The 11,150-nt window shown below is 47.1% G+C and overlaps 1 protein-coding gene and 1 pseudogene across 1 annotated transcript in view; one reads left to right on the top strand and one right to left on the bottom strand.

Moving 5' to 3' along the window:
* The first annotated feature begins 1,702 nt into the window (after nucleotides 1-1,702).
* Nucleotides 1,703-11,150, top strand: part of IMPL1 (myo-inositol monophosphatase like 1) — a 30,391-nt gene continuing 20,943 nt past the window's right edge. The window contains exons 1-9 of the mRNA XM_087383585.1: nucleotides 1,703-2,008; nucleotides 2,430-2,497; nucleotides 2,568-2,701; nucleotides 2,799-2,887; nucleotides 2,978-3,035; nucleotides 3,220-3,272; nucleotides 3,372-3,470; nucleotides 3,566-3,679; nucleotides 3,859-3,960. Of these exons, the coding sequence (XP_087239711.1) occupies nucleotides 1,751-2,008; nucleotides 2,430-2,497; nucleotides 2,568-2,701; nucleotides 2,799-2,887; nucleotides 2,978-3,035; nucleotides 3,220-3,272; nucleotides 3,372-3,470; nucleotides 3,566-3,679; nucleotides 3,859-3,960 (975 nt within the window). The 5' untranslated portion in view covers nucleotides 1,703-1,750. The remainder of the gene's footprint in view (nucleotides 2,009-2,429; nucleotides 2,498-2,567; nucleotides 2,702-2,798; nucleotides 2,888-2,977; nucleotides 3,036-3,219; nucleotides 3,273-3,371; nucleotides 3,471-3,565; nucleotides 3,680-3,858; nucleotides 3,961-11,150) is intronic.
* Nucleotides 5,510-10,734, bottom strand: LOC147895177 (uncharacterized; annotated as a pseudogene).

The following is an 11,150-nucleotide window of genomic DNA, read 5'->3' as shown; positions in this document are numbered from 1 at the left end:
ACTCCTAATTATGATGGTCGTTTGGGGTTGGAAGCACTTAAAGCAAAGTGTAATCGTTTGTGCTTTAAGTGGATACTGCCTGCCATCTTCTTAGGGTGGGTTTAGATCACTCGTCTGAACTTGGAGAAAAGGAGCATCTACCTACTTGGCCCAATAGTGGACTAGGGCCCGGACAAATGACAAATGACACAAAAAAATGCGTCCAATGTATGAAGGTGGGTGGCTCAATTATTTTTACCGTGGAACACTTTGACTAGGGATTGTTCACAGCCTCTGACTCATGGAATCTCTTTTATCCAATCAATAATTAAATGTCGCGTCAAAATGAGCACTCCAGGTGTGAACCACCCCACTCGCCCATCATCTTCTTACTTTGTTTCCTCAGCGGCTGGGTAGGTGGGGTGAACCTGGCGTTACGTTGTTTCCTCTTGAGCGGCCAGGTGGGTGGTGTGAACTTGGCCCTAATAATTGTCCTAAGGTTGGGTTCACACCACTGGTGGCTATCCTCCAAAATTTGGTGTGAAGTAGTTGGCCCAATGGGAGGGATGGGCTTGGACACTCACACATGTGGATTTGTCACATGAAGGCCATCCATTCCATCTCCTCCAACCGCTACACCGATCACACGTTGGAGGAGTTGGACATTGGTCCATTCCATCTCCTCCAACCGCTACACCGATCACACGTTGATGATATAAATTAGTGATGTGACTGCCCGTTGGTGTGAACTACGACACCCTCCAAATCTATTTCATTCTCCATGGGCGGATGGATGGTTTGAACCCATGTGTGGAAGCACATGTGGAGGGCAAGAGGCATGTGTAGGTTGCAAGTAACGATGATTCTCCCTTAGATGCTTCTTCCTTCGATTTTTTTGTGAGAGGAGGACCACCAATTGGTGAGAGCCACCATACCCGCGTGGCCATCCTCCAATTCTATTTCCTCTTCCATGGGCGGGCGGGTGGTCTGAGGTTGTTTACACACCTACAAAGGGTGCCTAAGTACAATCCAACAGGTGGGCGCCCAAAAGGAGTCTTGGGAAGTCTTGTATGGGTGCACCCCATTACTATACACTAGCTACCCATAGTGGGTTTTGAAAAATTGAGGGTGGGAAGTCTTGTATGGGTGCACCCCATTACTATACACTAGCTACCCATAGTGGGTTTTGAAAAATTGAGGGCCCACCAATGAGCACCCCTTTACACACCGCCCAATGGTTGTGGCGATGGCCTCTTGCTCTTGCACTCCTATTTCCTCTGCTGGCTGGTGTGAGCCACCACACCATCAGTAAGTAGCGGCCATCCTCCAATTCTACTTCCTCCTTTTGTTTTGTTTTGAGAGCCAGCTTTGCTGTGTGAGGCACTTATGCCCACGAGACATCTCATGGAGATCTCATCCCCCCCCCCCCCCATTTATTCGGTGCCACCTCAGGTGTGAGACACTCCGGACCAAATGAAACTCAGAGATCGGAGGAGATACCAAGACCTGGACGGGGCCCGGGCATGTGACAACTCACTACGCGAAAACTCCATAAACTGGTGCGTGATGCAGAGCTGGGCAGAGGAGGCTGGTGGTCTCAACCTGAGCAAGTGCGGCGATGCTCCAATTCTATTTCCTCCCCGGGCAAGAGACACGTGTAGGAACGTGTGGACTCTGGAGTTTGGCATGTGCCAGGAAGGGCGATTCTCCTTCAGATGCTTCTTCTTCCCTCTTCAGAGTTTTTTTGTGAGGAGCTGGAGCTTCTGTGGCTATGGCGATGGCTGTGGCTATGGCTATTGCTATCGGCTCCTCCTCCTCTTTGCTCCACAGGCCTCTCCTTTACAATTCCTCTTTCTCTGCCCTTCGCTCTCCCCCCTTTCGCTTCGACCCCCGCTCCGCAATCTCCCATTTCGCTCCTCCCCTTCGCTACTCCCGCATTGCTGCTGATCCCGCTCGGGACTCCCTCTCCAGCGAGTCTGTCAAGACTTTACAGGATGTCCTGCTCGCTGCCGCGAAGCGGGGAGCCGAGGTGATTCTTTATATGTGTTTGTGTATCGGTGCGCGCGCGTGAGAGAGAGAGAGAGAGAGAGAGAATTTCGTTGATGCCTTTGCAACATTGAGCGATGAGAGCAATGAAAGCACAAAGTGTATGATCCAGAGAAGAGTCTATGTATTCTACACCTGCTAAAGAAGGCTTTTGATGCCATTTGAGAATGCTGCAGAATCAACTGTATCCCCTACCTCGGGCCTTCCTTCGCCCGTATGATAAAGCGGTGCAACTCAAAGAGAGAGAGCGAGAGGAGAGATCTTTCAAACTTCCGTTTGCTTTTAGAAGTCTCTGCTTCGAATATGGTCAATAGCCGACTCACAGTTCCAATTTAGTTGTATGGGCATTTCTGATTGAAGTCAGTATGAACGTCATCCTTTTGAAAAATGATTATTCCTTGCAGGTCGTGATGGCAGCAGTTGATAAACCTCGAAGTATCGACTACAAGGGAAAGACTGACCTTGTTACTGAGTAAGCAAAAGCAAAACCCCGCATTTTTTGTACTCTGGACTGATCATCTAACTTTCGTCTCATTCTGTAGTACGGATAAGCGATGCGAGTTGGCCATTCTCGAAATTGTCAACGACAAATATCCAGACCATCTAGTCCTTGGCGAAGAAGGGGGTGTTAGTGGAGATCCCTCTTCACCATTTTTATGGTGCATTGATCCTCTGGGTACGGGTGCCATCCTTTCGCATGTTTTGCTGGTTAGCCAAATTACTGTCGATCGTCTGGGAACGCTTTCCTCATCAAATGTGGTTTGTTCTAGCAGATGGAACTACCAATTTTGCGCACAGTTATCCATCGTTTGGAGTGTCTATTGCCGTCCTTTATAAAGGAAAGCCTCTTGCAGCTACTGTGGTAGGTTGGGTTGGTTTCACATTCGTAGATAGCTTCGAGTCATTCAAGGCATCACAGTAATACAAGGCACTCTGCATATCTTTTGGCCAGGTGGAATTTTCAGGAGGACCTTTCTGCTGGGTAACAAGAACTTTCTCCGCATCTGCAGGCAACACTACGTCTGCCCATTAGTCAGTCATGAGCTTACTGGTCTTGTCCTTTGCACTCATCAGTTACCGTCCCATGCATTTGTGTGCGTCCTTATGTTCATTTTCAGGTTTGCTCTTAGGTCATCGGAGCATCCCGATTGTAGAAACTTTATTTTTGAACGCGTGAGAGATTCATTTGGACAGGAGGTGGAGCTTATTGTAACGGAGAAAGAATCAATGTCAGCACTGCTGATGAGGTGTGCTACATAAAGTGTTGTTCAGTTTTGATCAAACACTCTGATTTTCAAGGTCGTGATCTTCTTGATACTACAGCTCGTTCCACCTTTTCCAAACAGGTGGAGAAGTCACTGTTTGTGACAGGTTTTGGTTACGAGCATGATGAAGCTTGGGCTACAAACATTAATTTGTTTAAAGAATTTACAGACAAAAGTCGGGTAAAAGCCACTCTCTCTTAAAATAATGCATGCTTTTTCTTGATTCACAGCTTTTATATGGAAAGGACACTGAAATTGATCTATATGTTGCAAAGGGTGTGAGACGCCTTGGTGCTGCCTCGGTGGACATGTGCCATGTTGCTCTTGGCATCGTTGAAGCTTACTGGGAGTACCGTCTGAAGCCTTGGGATATGGCTGCTGGTGTGCTGGTAAATTTTCCTGCAGCTTTACTTCTTGTGGTGCTAAAATGCTATCAGACAAAAAGTTAGTCCTTTTTCAGAGCGTGTTCTGAAGGTAGGCATGGGACTCTTAAATCTGTTTGAAGTAAAGGTAGTTCCAATAGGGGTGCGAACATTCCTATATCCCACATGTGGCAACCTGTTTGCAGATGGTTGAAGAGGCAGGGGGAAAGGTCACATGTATGGATGGAGGAGAATTTTGTGTGTTTGATAGATCTGTCCTGGTCTCAAATGGCCAAATCCACAACAAGGTGAGTTTAAACATTATTTCACTTTTTGGCACCATTGAAATTTGGGTTTGAATGGCAGATGAAACCATTGAAGGTGAAAGTGCAACAAAAGGTTGTAGTTTTTGTAGGAACAAAACATGGACTTGCGCTTGAGTGCTGTTGAGGTTGTTCTGTCAGGGTGAGGGGAGGGGTGTATTTTAGGATTTTGGTGCTGAGGTTGAGGCTGTCTATCATTTCAATCCCTTATGCTTCCATGCATTGAAAGTGCATTAACAAGCCTTCAGGCTTCGAAATTGAGGATGTCCTCAACTTTGAGTCATTCAGGAGTAATTAGTGAACCAAATGTAAATCTGTTCGTTCTTTTTGCAGAACTTGTAACATGCAACGGTAATCTGATCGTGTAATTCACAGCAAGACCTTCTTTAAACGTTTAGCGAGGAATGAGCGTTGTTTACCATAGAGAGAGAAAGGAGATGAGGGTAGAGAGAGAGAGTAGAGTTGACAACTGATTGGGTCCCTGTACCCACTGAGGGCTCCCTCCCCCAATCAGGGGAGAATTTGCTTTATACTTGGAGAACTGAGAAATACAAAGAACACTCTTCAAGAGAGCACGGAATGCGCTTCCGAAGAGCTCACTGTGCACATGTATAGCAGACCCAAAGACCCGAGAGGCAACGCCGACCAGTACCGAGACCTTGATGCTGTCCACACTGATGATGTAGGACGCTTCTGCAAGACAAGGGAGAGGCTTGTGCTGTCTACCGGAAATGCAGGGTTACTGCGTGAGTGAGAGAGTGATAGCTGAGAGTATAGATACTGAGAGAGCTGAGATATGACTGAGAAACTAGAGCTAAGAAGTAGGCTGTGTAGCCTGTAAAGAAAACTGAGAAAAGCTGAGGAGACAGTGTTCAAACCTCTCTCCGTTTGCTGGTCCAAACCTCTGACTGTTGTGTTGCGTGGACACCTTCAGATCAGGCTGAACTGATGGCCAAGGGACTGAGGCTAGAGCAGGGCCAGAACTGAGGATCTCAGTGGCTGCACAAGGAGGCTGGAGTGGAGCTTGTAGGAGAGCTGAAGGCAGGAGCACTGAATGAGGAAAGAGGGCAGCCAAGGGGCCCTTTTATAGGGCTGGACTGAGCCAACCCAGTCTGTGAACAGCCGACTGAGTCGGTCTGTTTTACAGACTGGTTGGCCTACAACCAGCCTATAAAAAGCCTTCCTTGGCTTATTTGCCAGGGGACTTTTTGGGCAGCCTTCCCTGCTTACCTGTCCAGCCTTTGGGGACCCTAAAGGGACTCCTAACCTAGGCTAAGACCTAAACTATAAGATGGAAACACTTAACCTACTGTTCTTCAGTGGGTACTAGTGAACAAGAACTGACTTACTGACTTGACCTAAGGCTGAGAGACTGACCTACGTAGCTTGTGCCTAACTGTCCCTAGACAAGGGCTCACAAAGGGGTCACAGCATACGACAAAATCCCCTATCTGGGAACTAAACGCACTTGTCGATGTAGCCAGTGTGTCACCTTGCATCCAAGTGGAGGGGTGCATGTGACATTCCCTCCTCCTTAACTTGGCGGTAGGTTCATTGCTTCCAAGTAGTCCGCCAATATCTGGGGAAACTCCTAGAAAAAATATTCGTCTAACCACATTGCTTCATGGGTACCTTGATCACGGAACTTGGTGTAAAACTCACAAATCCTGCGTCCTGACCCATGCTTGAATTTATGAAGAAGGATCTGTTCTGGCTGCAAAACTTCGGCTTCATCAAGAACTTCAGATTGTTGCTTGTCGGAAATTTCTGAAAGAGGAGGTCCAAAATATGGCTTCAACCAAGCTACATGGAACACGTTGTGCATAGTCCAACTGTCTGGTGGGCGTAACTTCATTGAGACATCGTTGATCTTTTGAATAATAGGGAATGGTTCGAAGCTCCTGAAGGACAGCTTAGGGCATTGCTTGCCCACCTGCTTCAATCGTTGCTTGATAATGCGTAAATACACCTGTTGACCCTCTTTATACTGGACATCTCGTTTGGATTTATTAGCTTGGCGTGTATACGATGCTTGAGCTTTGGCGATGCGTCTTTTCACGGACTCCGTAATCTCTGCCATGGATTCGGTGGTTTTGTTGGCTTCAAGAGATGGAGACACCATCCGGGTGAGGAGTGAGGTAAATCGCCGTTCAAATGGCGCTTCATAAGGTGTGCGACGAATACTCGAAGAATAGGTATCGTTTAGAATGGCCTGCACAAGCGGAAGAAACTACTCCCACTTTCCCTGAGCATCATGACAATATGATTTCAAAATATCAAATGCCATACCATTATACTTTTCCGTCTCGCCATTCGATTGCGGATGGAAAGCGCTGGACATCTGCAGCTTAGTACAAAAATTATCAAACAAGGCTCGCCAAAAGTTAGACGTAAACTTGGAGTCCCTCTCGGATGTGATGGTCTTTGGCAACCCTCCAATGGGATACCAATACTTGACAAACAAATGAGCTACATCTTCAGCGCTGGCCGTTTGTTTGCAGGGAATGAGCATACAATTTTTACTAAAGCGACAAACAATAGGAAGACATTGAGTATTACGCGTACCCGCGGATGCTCGAAGTGGCCCAATGAAATCCATACCTATGTCTTGGAAAGGACCGTCGGGGATTGGCAATGGCATAAGTAAGCCTGCCGTTTTCTTGTGGGAAGTCTTGATCTTTTGGCATATTTGACAATTTTACACATAGCCGTATACGTCCTTCCGCATCTTTGGCCAATAGAAATAACACTCTAACTTCTCCAAAGTCCCGTTGATACCTTTGTGACCACCGGTATGGGCGTCATGGGCATCATGAAGAGCAATTGCCGTTTGTCTTTGAGTACGCATAACCTTTTCTTATAGAAAAGCCAACCGTCCTCTAATGAGTAATGGCCTGGAGCAAGCGTCGTAGCTAACTGAAACTGCATGCCAAACTCTGCTGACTCCGCGTATTGTGCCTTCATGCTATCAAGATCCTTTCCTTTGATTTCGAGCACAGTGGCCTGCTCAATGGTTTGGATGGAACCTTTCCGACAAAGCGTTTGTAACGGGGTTGTTTTTGCGGGAACGTACTCGATCATTCTCCCAAATGGTTGGAATATCTGACTCCACTGTTGCTGCCGATCACTCCATTGCGTACTAGGCATTGCCTGAAGCCACTTAGGGCTTGGTGATCTGTCTTCACTGTGAAAGTCCGTACGTATAGGAAAGGATTCCAATGTTTTAATGCCTGGATGACACCGAGGAGCTCTCTATCATACACTGAATAGTTCTTTTCGGCATCGTTAAGCTTTTTGTTGTAGTATGCCACGGGCCTATCCTCTTGCTGTAAAACTGTCCCTATGGCGACATTGCTAGCGTCTGTGATTACTAGAAATGGATCATCCCAAGCGGCGATCTTCATAACTGGTGCTGACGTGGCCAATCATTGCGAGTTGTGGAAGGCCTGCAAAGCTTTGCCTGTGACTTGAACTTTTTATCTGCGTGTCTTTACCCCCTTGAGTAAATCTGTAAGAGAGGCTGCGTATGTTGAGAAACCCTCCATGTGCGAGTTGTATGCTTGGCACAAACCCACAAAGGATCGGATCTCCTGGGCCGTCGTGGGGACAGCCCAACTTGTGATAGCTTGGATCTTTTGAGGGTCCAATCGAATCCCTTGAGCACTAATGATGTAGCCCAAATACTGAATTTTCAGCAATCCGAACTCACTTTTCTTTGCGTTGAGATATAGCTGGTTATCACGTAATAACTGTAGGGCACATCGCACATCCTTAATATGCTGCTCGGCTGTCGCGGAAAAGATAAGGATATCATCAAGAAAGATGAACAGGCACTTCCCAATATACTCTACGAATACCCGGGACATCATCTCGTTGAATGTTGGTGGTGCATTCTTCAGACCAAAGGGCATGACGACGATCTCGTAATGAGCTCGCTCAGTTCGGAAAGCTGTCTTTGGGATGATAGCTTCAAAAATCCGGACTTGATGGTAGCCACTCTTGAGGTCAATCTTTGAAAAAAAACTTGCACCATTGAGTCTTTCTAAGATGTACTCGATGCGGGGCATAGGAAACTTGTTGCTTACCGTAAGCTTGTTGAGTGCTCTGTAGTCGACACATAGTCGTGCGGACTTATCCTTCTTTCCCACAAATAGAATGGGTGCAGCAAAAGGCGAAGAAGAAGTTCTAATAAACCCTGCGCGCAGTAATTGAGACAATTGCTACTCTAGCTCCTCCTCCATAGACTTTGAAAGTCGATAAGGAAACTTACTTGGAGGTGTCAAGTCCGAAAGTAGATCGATGCGATGGTCTTCCGGTTGGTTGAGAGGCAGGTGGGGTGGCAGATCGTCTTGGAGCATGATGTCTTTGAACTCTTGGAGTAGATCCACCATTGCTTGCCCCATCGGAGGAGCGGCTTGAACTGCAGTGATTCGGCATTGGACATAGACAAGTGCACACATGGCACCCTTGCAAGCGGCGCGACTTGCTTGAATATGCGAGATTAATGGAATCCTTGGTATGCTGCGGTCACTGTGTATCACGGCAGGCTCAGGTAAACCTTGCACAATCGTGAAGGTGTCCTGTCGCCAATCAGGCGTTGGAACATGCTCACGGAACTATTGAATCCCGAGGATCATGTCGCACCCCATCAAAGGAGTCAATATAAAATCCCGCGTAAACATGGCCTTCTGAACTGAAAAAGTGAACTGGATGGCCTTATGCGTGATGTGTGTGCGCAAGCCGGGCGTGAACCCGTCCACTGCAAGCTCGTGAGGCATCAAGGTGCACCCCACTGTCTTGGCAAGCTGAGGGGAGATGGCATCTTTTGAACTCCCCATATCGAACATGACAATAAATTGATGCCCGTTAGCTGTGCCGTACGCTCGAATGAGCGCCTTCTTTTGATGTGAGAAGTCGCCCTCCTTCTTCTTCAAGTTTAGAAGTTGATATCTATGATAAACGACAACAACCTCAGTACGTTGAATATCATATAATGCCTCCCATTGACTCAAATATCTCTTTGATATGGCTAAATATGGAGTGATAACTTCCCAATTCTATAGGTATCTCGTCTTTGCACAAGAGTGCATTTTTCTCTCAAGTAGTTTGATTCTTTTCGTTGCGGCCTGCTGGTATTGTGATAATTCTTTCTATCTTAAATGGTGCATTGCCCTATCAGCTAGATTTAGATTTAGATGCTCGTTTGGGAGAGACTAAAATGAAATCGTTTAGACTTCACAAGCAGTTGTAGCTTGAATGAAGAGATTTGGACTACTTTTTGATTAGCCTTCTCCTTTAGTGCTAGCCTTCGTCATGGCTGAGTTTGCCCTTCACCTCCGGAGTGCTGACAGAAACTCAGTACGAAGACATGTGTGGGTGTGTGGATTTGTATGTGTGAGAGCATACTTTTATACTATGGTCTACACCCCTTGTTGGCTAATGACGTCAGTGGGAATGTCATAGTAGCTAGTCCCTGCTATGTGTGATGGAGTTTATGGTTTTCAATCTTATGAGTGACTATCGTGAGATTGAAACTGCACTATGTTGTGTTTTTAGAGGATGAGTTTGGGAATGTTCTTAGATTCATCTAGGTATATGATTCTTTTAGGGCTATAACACAATAAATGTAATGCAGCCACAACACTCTGTCCTTCATGTAGTCCTTAGCAGGCGGGCCTGCAGCAAAAGATGGAGGAGATGAGGAGCAGCTGCAGGTCCTGTCCTGTCAAAAGGAAGTGTGGGGGCAGAAGCTTTTTATAGGCCAGACCTAGCTGGTCGGCCAGCTGGTCGGTAGGTCTGCCAGCTGGTCGGCCAGCTGGTCGGCCAACTGGTCGGCCAGTTCTGGTCGGCCAGACCAGCTGGTCTTTCTGGCCACTTGGTTGGCTGAGATGGCTGGCCTTTTGGCTGGCTTGTGAGCTGTTAGATTGCCCCATAAATTGGGGATTGCTTAGTTGCCGAATAGTTTCAAGGCTGAAACGTTTCAGACCCCTGAAACGGCTGGCTGAAACGTGTTTCAGAGGGCTGAAATGGGCTGTTCCAAGTAACACCCCCCTCCCTCTATTACGCAATTTTCGCCGGCGGGTTTTTCCTCTGTCTGTGTTTTCGTTTTGGCCTCCAAGCTAGGCCCTGAAAAGCGTTTCAAGCAAAGGTCCCAACTAGAAACGGCGTTTCAGGGCTGAAACGTTTCAAACCCTTGAAACGGCTGGCTCAAACGTTTCAGCTGGACGTGTTTCAGTTTGTTTTGTCCTCCACTTGCAATCTTTCACTCCCTCCACCCCTTCAGCCTTACACCCTTGGACTTTTGAGGGTTTCCTAGCCCTCCTTGAGCCCCATTCACTTCCTAGGAGTCCTTTCTCTCCTGCAAGCTGTTCAGCCCCCCTCCATCATCCACTCCCCTTCAGCCCTCCTTCAATCTAAGTTCTATACAATGATCTATCTTCAAAGTTGTAATTTTGTAGATTGTGGTATGTGTTATGCTGTATGTTTTAAGTTACACGTGGGCTATAGAGTGTAGGATTCTAAATCTGTGTGCGATCAGCTCAAAACCTTTTTTTCTAAACCCCCCCTTGATGACGGGGCGTTTCCCTGTCTCAGCCCTCCTAGAAACCCTGAAACGTTTCCATTTATGTTTCCCTTAACTATGCTCGGCTGGGCAAGTTGACTGTGTGCTGATTGCTGGCTGCGTAGGGCATCCTGCATGGCTGTATGGCTGCCTGCGTGGCTGTTGACCTGGCTGCTTGCACTGGCACCAGCTAGCATGGCCACGGGCTTGTGGATGCCTGTGACAAAGCCACTTCCACAGCAGCTGCTTAAGCAGTAGAGGGTGTTTTTCCCGAGTCTTGGTGCAGCATCTATCTTTCTCTTCGCATTTCCAGTTTGTTGTGTGTGTGCTCTCCATTGTTGTCTTCATTCGGCGGAGGAATTCTCAGAGGAAGAAGTTTACATGATGGGGGTGTCTCCGACCCTGCCACCCATGGAAAAGGTAACAGCTTCATTGGCTTTTGGGAAAAACACTACGTGTCATGAGCGGAGTTGCCATAAGGAAGTGACAGCCACGTGAATATTTGCAAAACAATGGGTTTCGTCAACCGGCAAAGCAACACTCATTGAAACCAACAAGAGTACCGAATTCTTAGTAGGGTATGATGTTTAGCTGCCCAATCTATTTCATTGGT

The sequence above is a fragment of the Dipteris shenzhenensis genome, chromosome 13 (assembly GCF_047967505.1).
Source record: "Dipteris shenzhenensis isolate YYH24624 ecotype China chromosome 13, Dip_SZ_1.0, whole genome shotgun sequence".
NCBI lineage: Eukaryota > Viridiplantae > Streptophyta > Polypodiopsida > Gleicheniales > Dipteridaceae > Dipteris > Dipteris shenzhenensis.
This window is presented reverse-complemented; position numbering and strand designations above follow the sequence as displayed.